This window comes from Rana temporaria, chromosome 3, assembly GCF_905171775.1.
Source record: "Rana temporaria chromosome 3, aRanTem1.1, whole genome shotgun sequence".
NCBI lineage: Eukaryota > Metazoa > Chordata > Amphibia > Anura > Ranidae > Rana > Rana temporaria.
In genome coordinates this window covers 494,806,249-494,825,408 of record NC_053491.1, presented here as the reverse complement: position 1 = coordinate 494,825,408, position 19,160 = coordinate 494,806,249, and the positions used below count along the sequence as shown (strand labels likewise).

The 19,160-nt window shown below is 50.1% G+C and overlaps 1 protein-coding gene across 1 annotated transcript in view; it reads right to left on the bottom strand.

Moving 5' to 3' along the window:
• Positions 1–6,696: 6,696 nt before the first annotated feature.
• The window catches only part of LOC120933846 (asialoglycoprotein receptor 1-like), a 36,928-nt gene continuing 24,464 nt past the window's right edge, over positions 6,697–19,160 (bottom strand). Inside the window, exons 6-8 of the mRNA XM_040347255.1 lie at positions 13,565–13,722; positions 12,260–12,366; positions 6,697–11,040 (exon numbers count right to left, since the gene is read on the bottom strand). Of these exons, the coding sequence (XP_040203189.1) occupies positions 10,896–11,040; positions 12,260–12,366; positions 13,565–13,722 (410 nt within the window). The 3' untranslated portion in view covers positions 6,697–10,895. The remainder of the gene's footprint in view (positions 11,041–12,259; positions 12,367–13,564; positions 13,723–19,160) is intronic.

Genomic DNA, 19,160 nt, shown 5'->3' with positions numbered 1-19,160 from the left:
TCTCAGGAAGTCAACAACAAAAAAAATGACAAATAAGCAAATTCTTCAACAGAGTTCCCATTTTCTTTTACTCTGAACAGCACATCGAACAAAAACATATCTCAGGAATTATATATACAGTGGGGGAGGGGACACTGAGTTTCCAGAGCTCTCCAAGGTAAGCTTGAGTTGCACAAACCCCCCCCATCCAAAGCGACTCCCGTCACAGGTTCAGAATACTATACATCATAGGTGTATTTTATATGATAGAGACAGAAAATCAACCAAAAATCCAGAGAGATCCAGAGGTCAGACGTTTCTTGTAGTTGGTGATCCGGTCTCCACACATCTCAGGAGCATAGGTGTGCACTAAGGGTGACCACGTGACCCGGATTGCCTGGGACAGTCCCGCATTTTTGCAGTGATCAGGTCTCCACACATCTCAGGAGCATAGGTGTGCACTAAGGGTGACCACGTGACCCGGATTGCCCGGGACAGTCCCGCATTTTTGCAGTGATCAGGTTTGCACACATCTCAGGAGCATAGGTGTGCACTAAGGGTGACCACGTGACCCGGATTGCCCGGGACAGTCCCGCATTTTTGCAGGTGTGTCCCGGGTCCCGGGGCACCTTCATTCCAGGACAATACAGTGTCCCGGGAATGAAACTGACAAAGCCAACTTATGAGCCGACGATGGAAACTGTCTTGTTTCCCAGCCCCACCAAATGCCCCGCAATGCACTGCACCCAACCAGGGCGCAGTAAAAGCTGGTCGTTAAGGGGGCTGGGAAGGCGGCGTCCTTAACAACTGATGAGTCATCAGCTGTCAATGGGCTTCCCCGCCGACAGCTGAATAATAATAATAAAAAAAGCTGCCAATAAAGAAAAGTAAAAAAAAAACGTGTTGGGTCCCCCTCCCCTAGTCTATTCCAGACCCTTTGGGTCGTTTGGGGGCTTCCATATTCTGATAACCCCCCCTGCCTGCATGCCACCACAACCGCCGGCCAGGGTAAGATGGGGACAAGGTGCTTTGGGGTGGGGGGGGGGTGCAGAGCCCGAAGGGTCTGGTTTGGACTCGGGGGGGGGGACCCCAGTATGTTTTTTTTCAATAGTCGGTGCCGGGAATTGCAACCGTGGGTCAACTTAAATGGGATTTGGCTCGTTTTTTTTCTTCCGAAATTACATTTTTGCTGCGGCAGGTTCTATACATGGTACAGATGAGCCACTTTACAGGCAGACTAAGGGGACCCCCCGGGCACCATATTTAGAGGAATTGTTCATTTTTATTGTTGCATAAATATAATCTCCTGAAAAAAAATATAATTTTTAAAAAACATTTGCATTGATAAATGTTCCCAAGGCAGTACCCAGCCCCCTCCATACCCATATTATGGCCAATTACTTGCATATAAGCCTTTAAAATTGGCAAAAAAAGTATCAAAAAGCATCTTCTTTTTTTGTGAAGGAGGGGGTGTCCCTAAATGGCAGTTTGGAAATGTGGTCACCCTAGTGTGTACCCCAAAGCTCAAACACGCGCTACTGATCACTCAATGTGTTCACTCAGAAAGGGAATGGGCCAGTAAATCACCTATTTATTGGCCCCTTCCCCACCCATCCTAAAACATCCCCCTGTGTGTGTGCCGCAGCAGCTGGTGGGAAAGGAGAGGAGGGAACCTGGAAGCACTGTGGGGGGGCAGGGCAGTAGAGAGTATCTGTTCTTGTACAGGGTGATTAGGGTGTGCCTGGGCACACCTGGCACACCCTGTGCGCACCTCCTATGCTCAGGAGGGATTTTGTTGGTTTCTTGACTGTCGCTTGGCCACTCGAAGTTTCAGCCAATGCAATAGATGGTGCTGCGCTGTTATATAAAGTAAATAAGGAACTAATAAAATTGATCAGATTATAGAAAAAGTAGATAAATTGCTGCGCGCTAAAAAAACAATATAAATGTGATAAAAAAATAATTGTTATTGTTATGTTAGCGCGCAGCAATTTATCTACGTTTGCAGGACTCTGTAAAATGTTATTTCCTCATTTTCTTTATGCAACAGAACAGCGCCATCTATTGTGTGTATATATATGTATATATATATATATATATATATATATATATATATATATATATATATATATATATATATATATATATATCTCATCCTGGGGTTATGGACGGACCATTTCCGTGTTTGCAGCAGTTAGGAATAACACAAGTTTCTTTGGTAGGGCGGGAATATCTATACATTTCATCTCCAACTGGTGACAGGGTCATGGGCAAATAAGACTCGTTGATGGAGGTGGGGAGGGAAGGCTCATTGATGGAGGTGGAGGAGGGAAGGCTCATTGATGGAGGTGGGGAGGGAAGGCTCATTGATGGAGGTGGGGAGGGAAGGCTCATTGATGGAGGTGGGGAGGGAAGGCTCATTGATGGAGGTGGGGGAGGGAAGGCTCATTGATGGAGGTGGGGAGGGAAGGATCATTGACGGAGGTGGGGAGAGAAGGCTTATTGATGGAGGTGGGGAGGGAAGGCTCATTGATGGAGGTGGGGGAGAGAAGGCTCATTGATGGAGGTGGGGAGGGAAGGCTTATTGATGGAGGTGGAGAGGGAAGGCTCATTGATGGAGGTGGGGAGGGAAGACTCATTGATGGAGGTGGGGAGGGAAGACTCATTGATGGAGGTGGGGAGGGAAGGCTTATTGATGGAGGTGGGGAGGGAAGGCTCATTGATGGAGGTGGGGAGGGAAGACTCATTGGTGGAGGTGGGGAGGGAAGGCTCATTGATAGAGGTGGGGAGGGAAGGCTCATTGATGGAGGTGGGGAGGGAAGGCTCATTGATGGAGTAGGGGGAGGGAAGGCTCATTGATGGAGTAGGGGGAGGGAAGGCTCATTGATGGAGGTGGGGAGGGAAGGCTCATTGATGGAGGTGGAGAGGGAAGGCTCACTGATGTAGGTGGGGAGGGAATGCTCACTGATGGAGGTGGGGAGGGAAGGCTCACTGATGGAGGTGGGGAGGGAAGGCTCACTGATGGAGGTCGGGAGGGAAGGCTCACTGATGGAGGTGCAGAGGGAAGGGTCATTGATAGAGGTGGGGAGGGAAGGATCATTGATGGAGGTGGGGAGTGCAGGCTCATTGATGGAGGTGGGGAGGGAAGGATCATTGGTGGAGGTGGGGGAGGGCAGGCTCATTGATGGAGCTGGGGAGGGAAGGCTCATTGATGGAGGTGGGGAGGGAAGGATCAGTTATGGAGGTGGGGAGGGAAGGATCATTGATTGGGAGGGAATGATCATTGATGGAGGTGGGGAGGGCAGGCTCATTGATGGAGGTGGGGAGGGAAGGATCATTGATGGAGGTGGGGAGGGAAGGCTCATTGATGGAGGTGGGAAGGGAAGGCTCATTGATGGAGGTGGGAAGGGAAGGCTCATTGATGGAGGTGGGGGGGCTCATTGATGGAGGTGGGGGAGGGAAGGCTCATTGATGGAGATGGGGAGGGAAGGCTCTTTGATGGAGGTGGGGGAGGGAAGGCTCAGTGATGGAGGTGGGGAGGAAAGGCTCATTGATGGAGGTGGGGAGGGAAGGCTCAGTGATGGAGGTGGGGAGGGAAGGCTCATTGATGGAGGTGGGGAGGGAAGGCTCAGTGATGGAGGTGGGGAGGGAAGACTCATTGGTGGAGGTGGGGAGGGAAGGCTCATTGATAGAGGTGGGGAGGGAAGGCTCATTGATGGAGGTGGGGAGGGAAGGCTCATTGATGGAGTAGGGGGAGGGAAGGCTCATTGATGGAGTAGGGGGAGGGAAGGCTCATTGATGGAGGTGGGGAGGGAAGGCTCATTGATGGAGGTGGAGAGGGAAGGCTCACTGATGTAGGTGGGGAGGGAATGCTCACTGATGGAGGTGGGGAGGGAAGGCTCACTGATGGAGGTGGGGAGGGAAGGCTCACTGATGGAGGTCGGGAGGGAAGGCTCACTGATGGAGGTGCAGAGGGAAGGGTCATTGATAGAGGTGGGGAGGGAAGGATCATTGATGGAGGTGGGGAGTGCAGGCTCATTGATGGAGGTGGGGAGGGAAGGATCATTGGTGGAGGTGGGGGAGGGCAGGCTCATTGATGGAGCTGGGGAGGGAAGGCTCATTGATGGAGGTGGGGAGGGAAGGATCAGTTATGGAGGTGGGGAGGGAAGGATCATTGATGGGGAGGGAATGATCATTGATGGAGGTGGGGAGGGCAGGCTCATTGATGGAGGTGGGGAGGGAAGGATCATTGATGGAGGTGGGGAGGGAAGGCTCATTGATGGAGGTGGGAAGGGAAGGCTCATTGATGGAGGTGGGGGGGCTCATTGATGGAGGTGGGGGGGCTCATTGATGGAGGTGGGGGAGGGAAGGCTCATTGATGGAGATGGGGAGGGAAGGCTCTTTGATGGAGGTGGGGAGGGAAGGATCATTGATGGAGGTGGGGAGGGAAGGCTCATTGATGGAGGTGGGAAGGGAAGGCTCATTGATGGAGGTGGGAAGGGAAGGCTCATTGATGGAGGTGGGGGGGCTCATTGATGGAGGTGGGGGAGGGAAGGCTCATTGATGGAGATGGGGAGGGAAGGCTCTTTGATGGAGGTGGGGGAGGGAAGGCTCAGTGATGGAGGTGGGGAGGAAAGGCTCATTGATGGAGGTGGGGAGGGAAGGCTCAGTGATGGAGGTGGGGAGGGAAGGCTCATTGATGGAGGTGGGGAGGGAAGGCTCAGTGATGGAGGTGGGGAGGGAAGGCTCATTGATGGAGGTGGGGAGGGAAGGATCATTGATGGAGGTGGGGAGGGAAGGCTCATTGATGGAGGTGGGGAGGGAAGGATCATTGATGGAGGTGGGGAGGGAAGGCTCAGTGATGGAGGTCGGAAGGAAGGCTCACACAGCTTGCAGGTCTCCAGTAAGACCCTGACTCAGGATTGGAGGCTGCTTCCCACCCAAATCTCTTTAAAGTCTCCAAGCTCCAGACCCTGATCCAGGATTACAAACCCCTATACTCACACAGTGGCAGGGCCTAGCAATATATATATATATGTGGGGAGGTGCAGCATGGTGGGGCAGCAGCAAACCTGTCCCTACATTGCCCAATCGTGAAATGTGTGCCAAACTAGGGAGTCAGGATCTTAAAAACATTCTGCCTGACCCAAGATGGCTGTCAGAGTCACATAGGTTGGGACATCCAATGGGAAAGCTCCCCCCAGTGACCCAAGAAACCATAAAGGAACCATATTCCCCTTGCAATGCTGCTGTGGTTGAGCACCACCTGCAGTGGAGAAAGTAGACTGCACCTGCCTATATACTGTATAGATATATTTTGTTTTGGGGATTCGTTTTTTAGGGTTTATAGTTTTTGGGGTGGTAGATTGCTTTGAATTTTTTGGGTTTGCTCAAATCACAGCATGTGCTTGCTGTTGAACTTTTCAGGAAGCTTTACATTGTATGCAAGCATGCTGCCTTGCTAGGTGGTAACTAGCGTACACCAAAAGCAATGCACATTCAGTGGGAGGAATAGTGCCCTATGATTGGTTATCAGTGGGAGGAATAGTGGCCCATCATTGGTCTCCGTTGGAAGAACAGTGCCCAATAGTTGGTGTCAAAAGGAAGGCAATGGCCCAGATTCACAAAGAGCAAGGCGCACATTACGCCGCCGTAGAGTAACCACTGTACGCTACGCCAACGCAGCGCAGAGAGGCAAGCATGGAATTCAGGAAAGCCAGTGCTCCCAACGCTGCGCCAGCGTAGCGTGGGTTTTTGAAGGTGTAAGCCGGCATAGGTGGAAGTGGGCGTGACCCATGCAAATGAGGCGTGACCCCATGCAATGATGGGCAGAGCGCCAGACATATGTATCACGAACTGCGCATGTGCCGTGACGTGGACGCATCCCCCTGCACCTGCTCACAACCACGTCGGAACAACTGCCTAAACTACGCCGGATCACTGTGTACGGCGTGAACGTAACCTGCGCCCAGCCAGACACAAGTTCAACGTAAAATACGCCGGCTTGTGTTCCCTGGTGCAGACCTGTGCATGTCTGCTGCTGAGTTACACCTCCTTTATGGGGCATAACTTTACACCGGACGTACAACTTACGCGCACCTCGTGTAGCATGCGTCGGGCGCACGTACGTTCGTGAATCGCCGTATTTCCCTCATTTGCATGTTTGAATGGCTAATCAATGGGAGCGCCACCATGCGTCCAGCCTAAATGTGCGCCCATCCTACGCCGGCATAGGCAAGTTACGTTGGCAGGGTGAAGCCTGTTTTTAGGCACATCTTGTGGGTCTGGCGCACAGATACGGCGTCGCACATTTGCACTTATGTCGGCGTAACTTGTTATACGTCGGCGAAAGTGCTTTGTGAATCTGGGCTATAATGTCCTATCACTGGTGTCAGTTTCAGGAACGTGTGTCCCGCTGTTGGTGTCAATGGAAAAAATGGTGCCCCAGGGGCCAGATAAAGGAAAACAAAAGTCCACATCTGGTCCAGGGGCCACAGTTTGGAGACCACTGATCTACACTCTAAGGGCTCTCTTACCGCCCTCTTTTCTTTTTTAGGGACACCCCGAGCTCCGGCAGCGAGCGCCGGCCAGCCCCTACGAGATTTAACCACTCAGAACTTTGTGGAGCACCACATCCCATATCTTACCATACAATCGGAGCACCTACCTCTCGGAAAAGGTTTTCCTCTCTGGAGGGAAGGCCAGACACGCCAGATATGAATAAGATGCACTTTATTCTTCTGCAGTACAAAGTATTTTTTACAAATCGGTGTTGTGTTCATTTTTATTGACCGGTAATTCTATGTGATTCCATATTTCTCTCAGAGAACAACAAATAATTAAGTAATGATTTCTGATTGGTTGCTGTAGGTTTCCGTATATATTGAAATAGCTCAGAGTCTGTACATATAGGGGGGGGGCCTCTTATCTCCTGTAACAGGAGTCACTTTGGGTGGGGGGGTTTGTGCAAATCGGCTTACCTTGGAGAGCTCTGGAAACTTTGTGTCCAGCTACCCCAGACCCTCTTATGTGTAGATCCCCCTGTGTCTCCAATAGGGGCACAGGGGGACTGAGAACCCCACTATGATCTGTGCTAGTCACACTCAATGTTGTATATATGTCTATATTGTGTGTTGTCTCATGCTGTTGTAAACTTTTTGCTGTGATGGTTTGGGGTGTGGTTGTATTCTCTTGTCTATTGTGTCTAAGTGTGTTTGCTGTGAGGAAAGAGGGAGGGGGGATTCCTCCAGTAGCCCCCCTGCTGATAAGACTATTTACTGATGAGACGTTTAAATACACCTAACCTGTGTGTCTATTGTCATTGGACAGTTTAATCCCGCCCTGAATCCAAGGGTGGGGGGAAGTGTCTCGGAATTGGATATCTGTTGTAACATGTGCTTGAATAAAGTTAATCTGCTGGTTTTCACCCAACACTGAAGTACGGCTGGTGATTGGGTGATCTTAGGGGTCTTGGACGGTGCTGGTTCTGGACAGAGGAAGACTTTACGGCGGACATAGTCCTGTTGAGGACGAGGGTTCGTCGCGTCTCCATAGGGCTTTTAAGCCCTGGGAAGTTGCTGCAATCATTATAGCTGTAAAAAGTTTGTGAGTTTTATAAAAGGGTGTTGGTTTGTTCTGGTTTTTCCAACTTCTGGGCCCAAAAGTTTTTTGGACTGCGGATATTGGATAGTTAGACTGGGAGGGTTGGGTTGAGGGTTTGGATAAAGGGGCCAACCGTCCAGGATGAAATATCAACCTGGTTTAGTTGCTACTGTTTTCCTCTAGGATAAGCTTCCATTGGGACTCATGTGTCTACTGGGCCTCCTAGGAAATAAGCCTCCACTGGGACCGTTTCTGATGTTTCCACTGGGCCTCTCCTGAGATATTGGGACTGTCTATGGTGTGTGTTCTGGGCCTCCCCAGAAATAAACCTCCATTGGTAATGACTCTGGTGTGTGCAATGTGCCTCCCCTGAAGTAAACCACCATTGGAACTGTCTCTGGTGTGTGTATTGAGCCTCCTCTGAAATAAGACTCTACTGTAACTGTCTTTGGTGGGTTTCCTCCTTTGACATAGGCCTCCACTGGGACTGTCTCTGGTGGGTTTCCTGGTCCTCCTCTGACATAGGCCTCCACTGGGACTGTCTCTGGTGGGTTTCCTGGTCCTCCTCTGACATAGGCCTCCACTGGGACTGTCTCTGGTGGGTTCTCTGACCCTCTTCTGACATAGGCCTCTCTGGAACTGTCGGTGGCAAGTTCTCTGACCCTCCTCTGACATAGGGCTCTACTGTAACTGTCTGTGGTGAGTTCTCTGACCCTCTTCTGACATAGGCCTCTCTGGAACTGTCGGTGGCAAGTTCTCTGACCTTCCTCTGACATAGGGCTCTACTGTAACTGTCTGTGGTGAGTTCTCTGACCCTCTTCTGACATAGGCCTCTCTGGAACTGTTGGTGGCAAGTTCTCTGACCCTCCTCTGACATAGGGCTCTACTGTAACTGTCCGTGGTGAGTTCTCGGACCCTCCTCTGACATAGGGCTCTACTGGAACTGTTCGTGGTAAGTTCTCTGGCCCTCCTCTGACATAAGCCTCTACTGGAAATGTCTCTGGTGGGTTTCCTGGTCCTCCTCTGGCATCAGCCTCCACTGGTACTGTATCTGGTGGGTTTCTTGGCCCTCCTCTGACATAGGCCTCCACTAGCACTGTCTGTGGTGGGTTTCCTGGCCCTCCTCTGACATAAGCCTCCACTGGGACTGTCTCTGGTGGGTTTATTGGCCTTCCTCTGACATAAGCCTCTACTGGAACTGTCTCTGGTGGGTTTACTGGGCCTCCTCTGATATAACCTTCCATTGTGGCTATCTCTGATGTGTGCACGGTCTTCCTCCCAGATAAGCCTCCATTAAACTGTCTCTGGTGTGTGTACTGAGCTGACTCTAAAGTAAGCCTCCATTGGGGCTGTCTCTTGTGGGTTTCCTGGCCCTCCCCTGACCTTTAAAAGATGGGTAGGGGGTGGACAAGGGAGGCTGTGTACTTGCAGGAATGGATGGGATAGGGAAGGGGGACAAAATGCATAGGGCAGAAGGGGAGATGGAATAGAGTGAGGGCTGGAAAGGGAAGTGGGATTGAGTTGTGAATGGAGAGGAGGGTAGACAATGGAGAAAGTGCTGTGGTGTGAAGGGGCTTGGGGAAGGTGGGGATCCTTCACACCAGACTCTGTCCGGCGTGTTTTTGGTGAAAGGTCTGATCAGTGGTGTGACGGGGGTCACTTTGGGTGGGGGGTTTGTGTGGCTCAGCTTGGGGAAGGTAGGGATCCTTTACACCAGACTCTGTCCGTCATGTTTTTGGTGAAGGGTCTGATCAGTGGTGTGACGGGGGTCACTTTGGGGGGGGGGGTTTGTGCGGCTCAGCTTGGGGAAGGTGAGGATCCTTCACACCAGATTCTGTCCATCATGTTTTTGTGAAGGGTCTGATCAGTGGTGTGACGGGGGTCACTTTGGGTGGGGGGTTTGTGCTGCTTAGCTTGGGGAAGGTGGGGATCTTTCACACCAGACTCTGTCCGTCGTGTTTTTGGTGAAGGGTCTGATCAGTGGTTTGACTTTGGGTGGGGGGTTTGTGTGGCTCAGCTTGGGGAAGGTGGGGATCCTTCACACCAGACTCTGTCCGTCGTGTTTTTGGGGAAGGGTCTGATCAGTGGTGTGACGAGGGTCACTTTGGGTGGGGGGTTTGTGCGGCTCAGCTTGGGGAAGGTGGGGATCCTTCACACCAGACTCTGTCCGTCGTGTTTTTGGTGAAGGGTCTGATCAGTGGTGTGACGGGGGTCACTTTGGTTGGGGGGTTTGCGTGGCTCAGCTTGCCCTGGAGAGTTCTGTAGGCTCCTTGTCCCTCTTATGTGTAGATCACCCCGTGCCTCTAATAGGGGTACAGGGTGAATGACTAGCACAGATCATAGTGGGGTTCTCTGATAAGACTGTTTACTGATGTAAAAGTAAGTTTGTGTGTCCATTGTCATTGGACAGTTTAACCCGCCCTGTTTCCCAAGGGTGGGAGGGAAGTGAGACATCTGATAATGTGCTTGAATAATCCAGTTTGTGGTTTTACCGGCCTACACGGAGGTGTTGTCTGGTGACTGGGGGGGGGGGGGGGGGGGGAGGATCTTGGACGGTGCTGGATCTGAACAGAGGAAGCATTGACGGTGGATCTGGATCTGTTTGAGGACAGAGGGTTCCTCACAAGCGGTGCTTCGGGAACATCTCATCACCACCATGTTCACTGAAGAACTTTATTGGACTTTACGGAAGATTTTACAGAGACCACACACATGGGAACGGCTGAAAACATTATCCCACCCAAGAGATTGAGGGGCCCGAGCCTGAGGAACGTGGCCCCCGGGCCGGCCAGGTATTCAGGCCAAGCAAGGCCAATATTCGGAAGAAAATATATTGTTTCCGGACAACAGAAAGAGAACTCCTCGTTGGGTTGGATTGGCCGTCTTCAGTGAGGAGGAATTAGATGAAGATTGGAGTTCCGGATGTGGACCTTCTCAGATCTTCTTCTGGGTGAAGACCAAGTTCCGGAACCAATTTTCTCCAATTAGTATCTCTTCATCACAGCGGTATGGGGGGTGGGTCGATGAGCAGATGGTGGGGGAGGAGGAATGATGAGCAGATGGTGGGGAGGAGGAACGATGAGTAGAAGGTGGGGAGGAGGAGGAACGATGAGTATAAGGTGGGGGGGAGGAGGAACGATGAGTATAAGGTGGGGGGGAGAAGGAACGATGAGCAGATGGTGGGGGGAGGAGGAACGATGAGCAGATGGTGGGGGGAGGAGGAACGATGAGCAGATGGTGGGGAGGAGGAGGAACGATGAGCAGATGGTGGGGAGGAGGAGGAACGATGAGTAGAAAGTGCGTCTCATAGCCGGTCACAAGATTTTCTTCTCACAGACATACGAGAAGAGGAGAGTGCAGTGAACATCGGCCCAACCGTCTTCTACCAGCTGAGCGCAATCTTCTGCACCCTGCAGACCGTGGCCCAGCCAGTTATCGGGCTCACCCTTCAACCAGAACCTGCGGGAGAGAAAAGAGACATCGGTGACCAAGCCCAGGCTCATAAGAAAATTCGGAAATTCTGAATTTTATAAATTTTTAATTTTTGTAATTTTTGATTTTCTAATCTCCAAAGTTCGAATTTGGAATTCCGAATTTTGTAATTTAAAATTTTGGAATTTCAAACTTTGGAATGTCAAATTTTGGAATTGCGACAGGTTATGAGTGTGTCAGTTCTCACTTTTTAATAAGCGATGAGAGGGGAAAGGGAAAAGGGGGGTAGTTGGATGTTAAGAAGCAAGAAAAGGTAGGAGGGTTGGAGGCCAGTAGGAAGAGGAAGAGGGTTATGGGGGTGCCTCTCACCTGTGGGAACGCCACAGTTTTCTCAGATCCATATCACCCAAGGCTGGAATAGGCATTTTTCGAAAATTCATTAAATTCGACAGTTCGGAATTCGAAAATTAAAAAATTCTGAATTTCAGAATTTAGAATTCTGGTAATTCGAAAATTCTGAATTTCTGAATTTCTAAATTTCTAAATTTCAGAACTTCAGAATTTCAGAATAACCGAAATTCCGAATTTTCTCATTTCCGAATTACCGCAATTCCAAATTCCAAATTTTGGAATTTCGGAATTTCGGAATTTTTGCATTTCAGAAATTCAAAAATCCAAATTTTCCGATTCTTGAGATTGTGGAATTTCAAATTGTGGAAATTTCCAAATTTTTGAATTTCAGGATTTTCATATTTTTGATGTTCTAATCACCGATTTTCGAATTGTGGAATTTAAAATTTTATTTTTCAATTTCACTTATTGGAAATTTAGAATTTCCAAAATTTCGAAAATTTGAAAACTCATAAATTAGAAATTTTGGAATTACCAGATTTGTCAAAATTTGTTAAACGAATTCGGAAACTAAACAAATTGCACGTGTCTAGTGGGGAAGCCAAAGCCCTCAAAGGCTTCCATGTGAGAGATCCATGATCCGAGCCGACCACATCTTCCTCTGGGCCGTCTCTGTCTAGGACTATAAATTGCTCCACATGCACCTTATTATAAGGACAGGTTGACGTTCCCCCAAAACATGAAGACAGAAGCCGATTGCTCGATGACAGCACCGAATATTATAACATCCAAACCGATTCCGGGCCGAAGACAACGATCTCTTCACCTTCAAGACACTCAGCACACCGAGACATTTCCCAGCAATGGGGCCCTTCAGGCCCTTCGGATTTCTTACTTTGGATTCTCTTCATATGAAGATCCGTCCACCCATTTCCAGGACCCCTTCTCTGAAGAAAGACCGATCCACACGGCCGCCGAGTACGCCAGAGAACTCAGGAACTTCTGTGATAATAGACGCAACAATGTGATTGCATTATGTTGTACGTTACACACTCCTGACCCCTGCACTCTGTACATTACACACTCCTGACCCCTGTACTCTGTACATTACACACTCCTGACCCCTGTACTCTGTACATTACACACTCCTGACCCCTGTACTCTGTACATTACACACTCCTGACCCCTGTACTCTGTACATTACACACTCCTGACCCCTGTACTCTGTACATTACACACTCCTGACCCCTGTACTCTGTACATTACACACCCCTGTCCCCTGTACTCTGTACATTACACACTCCTGACCCCTGTACTCTGTACATTACACACTCCTGTCCCCTGTACTCTGTACATTACACACTCCTGACCCCTGTATTCTGTACATTACACACTCCTGACCCCCTGTACTCTGTACATTACACACTCCTGTCCCCTGTACTCTGTACATTACACACCCCTGACCCCTGTACTCTGTACATTACACACCCCTGACCCCTGTATTCTGTACATTACACACTCCTGACCCCCTGTACTCTGTACATTACACACTCCTGACCCCTGTACTCTGTACATTACACACTCCTGACCCCTGTACTCTGTACATTACACACTCCTGACCCCTGTACTCTGTACATTACACACTCCTGACCCCTGTACTCTGTACATTACACACTCCTGACCCCTGTACTCTGTACATTACACACTCCTGACTCCTGTACTCTGTACATTACACACTCCTGTCCCCTGTACTCTGTACATTACACACTCCTGACCCCTGTACTCTGTACATTACACACTCCTGTCCCCTGTACTCCGTACATTACACACTCCTGACCCCTGTACTCTGTACATTACACACTCCTGTCCCCTGTACTCTGTACATTACACACTCCTGTCCCCTGTACTCTGTACATTACACACTCCTGTCCCCTGTACTCTGTACATTACACACTCCTGACCCCTGTACTCTGTACATTACACACTCCTGACCCCTTCACACTAGGAAGAGATGACCACATAAGTAAAGAATTTAGACAATATATTCCTTCCTTGCCTCTCCTGTCCTCGGTGTGTGTAATGGGGGTTCAGTGAGTCCCCCCGGGAGGGACACCAGACTGACAAGTTCTGATTGGCTGAGTATGTGGGGGGTAATTTTTGCCCCTTTATGTGTACAAGTTGCCCCCCTTCCCATCCTTACCATCTTCTCCTCACTGGTGATGACCACCAGGTGACCCTTCCGGTGTTCACAGTCCTTCATGGCAAACTTCCAGGGCTGGGGCATCCAGGATGTGTAATAACAAGTCCCGTTCTTCTCCTCCCATCCAGTCCCACACAGCGGGGCATCTTCTTGTGACCCTACAGGGGGGGGGAGTAGAGTGTGAGCCTCCAGTACACCCCCAGTACAAATATCCCCCAAATCACCCCCCAATACAAATACCCCCAAATCACCCCCCCAGTACAAATATCCCCCAAATCATGTCATCATCTAACCGGTGTGCTGGTAACCAGGGACACTGACTTAAGGTAACCAGGGACACTGACTGGAGGTAACCAGGGACACTGACTGGAGGTAACCAGGGACAATGGCTGGAGGTAACCAGGGACACTGACTGGAGGTAACCAGGGACAATGGCTGGAGGTAACCAGAGACACTGACTGAAGGTAACCAGGGACACTGACTGGAGGTAACCAGGGACACTGACTGAAGGTAACCAGGGACACTGACTGGAGGTAACCAGAGACACTGACTGAAGGTAACCAGGGACACTGACTGGAGGTAACCAGGGACACTGACTGGAGGTAACCAGGGACACTGACTGGAGGTAACCAGGGACACTGGCTGGAGGTAACCAGGGACAATGGCTGGAGGTAACCAGAGACACTGACTGAAGGTAACCAGGGACACTGACTGGAGGTAACCAGGGACACTGACTGGAGGTAACCAGGGACACTGACTGGAGGTAACCAGGGACACTGACTGGAGGTAACCAGGGACACTGGCTGGAGGTAACCAGGGACACTGGCTGGAGGTAACCAGGGACACTGACTGAAGGTAACCAGGGGCACTGACTGGAGGTAACCAGGGACACTGACTGAAGGTAACCAGGGACACTGACTGGAGGTAACCAGGGACACTGACTGAAGGTAACCAGGGACACTGACTGGAGGTAACCAGGGACACTGACTGGAGGTAACCAGGGACACTGACTGAAGGTAACCAGGCTGATTTTCTTAAAAACATTTTTTTTCGAAAATTCTAAATTCCACAATTCGAAAATGGTAAATTTGGATTTTCAAATTGCAAATTTTTTGAATTTCAGAATTTTCAAATTTCCGAATGTTCGTATTTTTAGAATTTTGGGGCCCCTTATGCAAAAAAAAACAAAAAAAACAGGACGGGGGCCGTGGGCCTGTAAGGGGCCCTGGGCACCATCGGGCCCCTTACAGGTGTAATGCAAAAAAATAATAAAAAAATAAATACAGAAAAATTAAAACGGAGGGGGACCAGCCGGGCCTGTAAGGGGCCCTGGGGACCATCGGGCCCCTTACAGGTGTAATGCAAAAAAAATTCAAAATAGGAGGGGGGACAGCCAGGCCTGTAAGGGGCCTGTGACGGTATCGGTATGATATCCCCGTCAAGCATTCCCTCCTCTCCATACAAGAACATCACAGGATTCCCCACACATGAGTCAAGACTGGATGCTGGAACCAAGACCCTTTATTGACACAAAAACTCAGCTTATATGTGGTTACAGCCTGTTAGGAACGCCCCCCTCACACCGTGGGGTTTCCCATACAGATTATAGGAGACAAGTCGGAGCCGACCATGCAGACACATTTCTTTAGATAAAGACATCACTGGAGTTAATTACTACACTGAAGCTGTGACGGTATCGGTATGATATCCCCGTCAACGTTCCCTTCTTCCCATAACGAAAATCACCCCAATATTCCACGAGGAGGGATATCCCTGGAATCGCCCAGAAAGCCACACATGAGACCAGCTTACTGCTTGAACAACACAGACTTTAATGTTATAACACACACAGCTTATATGTCATTTCCAAAACTGTTACAATGACAAATCTCCGCCCCCCTCACACTGGGGCTTCCATACAGATGAGTAGGTAGACACGACGGGGCCGATGCTGAAACACATTTTCTTTAGACAATGACATCAATGACGCTGAGCACTAGCTGTACTGAATACATCAACCAGACCGCTCGACCCCGCATATAGAGAGATAATTACCACAATGAAGCAATCAGAATAATTAACACAAGCCACTTAAACCCAGCTCTCCTTCACACAACACAATAGATCAATTAACCTTTAGAAATAGTGAGGGGACATTAGCACGTCAATAACCTGGCTAGCAGGGAGCAGTAAACTGAGACATATAGGCAAATGTATCACAATGGCCCCCCTTTTGCTCCCTGCTCCGGCAAACCCGGTTGGACCTTCCCTGGTCCAGTAGGGTTGACGGGTTCAGAGCTATTAGTCAGAGGTTAACTCCGTTTGGCATGACTGACCTCCCTTGGCAACTGCTTCAGACTCAGGTATGTCACCGGGTCGTCAGATCACACGCTGGTCAGTCCCCAAGTCTTTGTGCGATCTGCAAAGTCACCAGAAGTCAGTGTGAAGACAGCGAATGGGTCTGTGCGCCGCCGTCTAGGTGTCCCGCTATGGGAGGGGCAGGTTATGGCTCTGAAGTGACAATCCCAGGAGATTCATAAAAAGAAAAAGTTATATTTGTTGAAATGCTGTAGCACTGGTGCTCAGAGTCCGGGGGGGGGGGGAGGGGAATCAGAGCCCCATAAGGTCAGCCACCCCCTGCTCCCTCCGCAGCCGCCGGTTCTCCTCTTGGAGCTTCTCCAGCTCCATCTCCAGTTCATGCTGCTGTGACCTCAGGTGGTTGTTCTCCTCCTCCATGCGGCTTATGCACTCCTCCAGCTCTATGTACTCACGGATCAGCTCCTGCTTGCTCATGTCCTGCAGGCTCTCCACGTGGTCCTTCATCATCAGGAACTGGGTGGTGGTGTAAGGGGCCACCGGTGGGCCCTTGGCGAACATCTCGGCACGCATCTGGGACGCCCGCTGCGACTCCCTCTCCTCCAGTCGCTTCTTCTCCTCCCAGGTCAGCTTGTTATACGGCTTCCAGGACCTCTTCTTCTTGGAGGGTGGCCGGCGGTGCCTCTTTCTGCCCAGCTCCCTCCAGGGCCCCTCCGGCTCAGGGCTGTCGCCCATGACCAGCTGACAATGGTGTTCCCTGTTGTCCGAAATAACAGATTGTACCATGAGGGCTTCGTAAGGGGTGCCCAATGGTTCTTCCTGACCCAGCTCCTTTGGATCCCAAGCCGAGTCTACACAATGGGCTGCTGCTGGTGGGCGGTACCCAGGTTGAGACCAATTTGACCTGGTGTTGTCATTCATGGGGCAATTCTGCTTGAAGTGACCCAGCTGTTTGCACCGGAAGCAGCGTTGTTCGTTGCCCTCCTGGCGATGATAGCGAGGGCTAGATGTCACCGGTCTGTTAGGAGGTTGGTATCTAGCGGTTGGTGGGTGTGAGGGCACCGTTTGTGGTGGAGGTTGTTCCTGTGGTGTGACCTGGTTCGTCTTGCGAGTATCCGCATATTCATCCGCCAACTTCGCGGCCTCTGGTAGAGTCATGGGCCTGCGATCTCTCACCCAATCCTTGACGTCCGTCTGGATGTGATTGTAAAATTGCTCCAGGAGCATTAGTTGCAAAATGTCCTCTGCGGTGGTGGCCTGGCTGCTGTTAGCCCAGTTAGAGGCCGACAGGGACAACTGGCATGCCCATTCTGCGTAAGAGTCTTTCGTGGTTTTGCGTGAGTCCCTGAACTTCTGTCGGTGGGACTCTGGGGTTACTGCATAACGAGCCAGGAGCGCTTCTTTAACCCTGGCGTAGCTATGGATATCCTGATCTGGCACGGTCCGGAAAGCATCAGAAGCTTTGCCTGACAGTTTGCCTGACAATATTGCAACCCACTCTCCTCTAGCTATTCGGTGCAGGTTACATTGTCGCTCAAAATCCGCCAGGAAGTTATCAATCTCACAGTCCTTTTCATCAAAAGCTTTAAAAGCGCTAAACGGAATCTTCCTTGTGTCTGTTGTGCTGTACTCACTGTTTGGAGAATGTGCGGCTGCTTGTTGGACTGCTGCCAGTTTTAACTGTAGTTCTGCGTCCCTTATTTGTTTATCCTTCTGTAGTTCTGCGTCCCTTATTTGTTTATCCTTCTGTAGCTCTGCGTCTCGTATTTCTTTAGCCTCCTTCGCTAACAGGTCCATCACTTTCAGTACCACATCTGGCGTTGGGTTCGGGCCGAACCACGCTAGCTTCTCTCTCATTAGCTTGTTGGCTGGCGATTCCTCCTCCTGAATCACTGGTGTCTCCATCTCTTGTACTGCTGGCGTTGCTGCAATCCCGTCCTCCTGGTCTAGCTCCATTGATTCTGCTATGATGACCCGCTTGGTTTTGTTGCTAGCAATCCTTCCACGAACTTCCAGTAGTTCTTCCAGTGTCTGCTTGGAATCCGGGTGTAAAGGAGAGTAGAAGGGAAGATCCCGCTGCTGCCAACCAATTTGTGACGGTATCGGTATGATATCCCCGTCAACGTTCCCTTCTTCCCATAACGAAAATCACCCCAATATTCCACGAGGAGGGATATCCCTGGAATCGCCCAGAAAGCCACACATGAGACCAGCTTACTGCTTGAACAACACAGACTTTAATGTTATAACACACACAGCTTATATGTCATTTCCAAAACTGTTACAATGACAAATCTCCGCCCCCTCACACTGGGGCTTCCATACAGATGAGTAGGTAGACACGACGGGGCCGATGCTGAAACACATTTTCTTTAGACAATGACATCAATGACGCTGAGCACTAGCTGTACTGAATACATCAACCAGACCGCTCGACCCCGCATATAGAGAGATAATTACCACAATGAAGCAATCAGAATAATTAACACAAGCCACTTAAACCCAGCTCTCCTTCACACAACACAATAGATCAATTAACCTTTAGAAATAGTGAGGGGACATTAGCACGTCAATAACCTGGCTAGCAGGGAGCAGTAAACTGAGACATATAGGCAAATGTATCACAGAAGCAATCAGAATAATTAACATACTACTTCTCTAATCATTTGGCCTGATGATACAATACACATCTTTTAAGGGTAAACACAGATCTTCTTTACACAACACAATAGATCAATTAACCTTTAGAATAGTGAGGGGACATTAGCACGTCAATAACCGGTCAGAGCAATGAATCACACATGAAATTCCTTTCTACCTCTAACCCATATGGCTAGCAGGGAGCAGTACACTGAGACATATAGGCAAATGTATCACAATGGCCCCCCTTTTGCTCCCTGCTCCAGCAAATCCGGTTGGACCTTCCCTGGTCCAGTAGGGTTGACGGGTTCAGAGCTTTTAGTCCGAGGTTAACTCCGTTTGGCATGACTGACCTCCCTTGGCAACTGCTTCAGACTCAGGTATGTCACCGGGTCGTCAGATCACACGCCGGTCAGCCCCCAAGTCTTTGTGCGATCTGCAGAGTCACCAGAAGTCAGTGTGAAGCCAGCGAATGGGTCTGTGCGCCGCCGTCTAGGTGTCCCGCTATGGGAGGGGGCAGGTTATGGCTCTGAAGTGACAATCACAGGAGATTCATAAAAAGGAAAAGTTATATTTGTTGTAGCACTGGTGCTCAGAGTCCGGGGGGGGGGGGGGAGGGGACTCAGAGCCCCATAAGGTC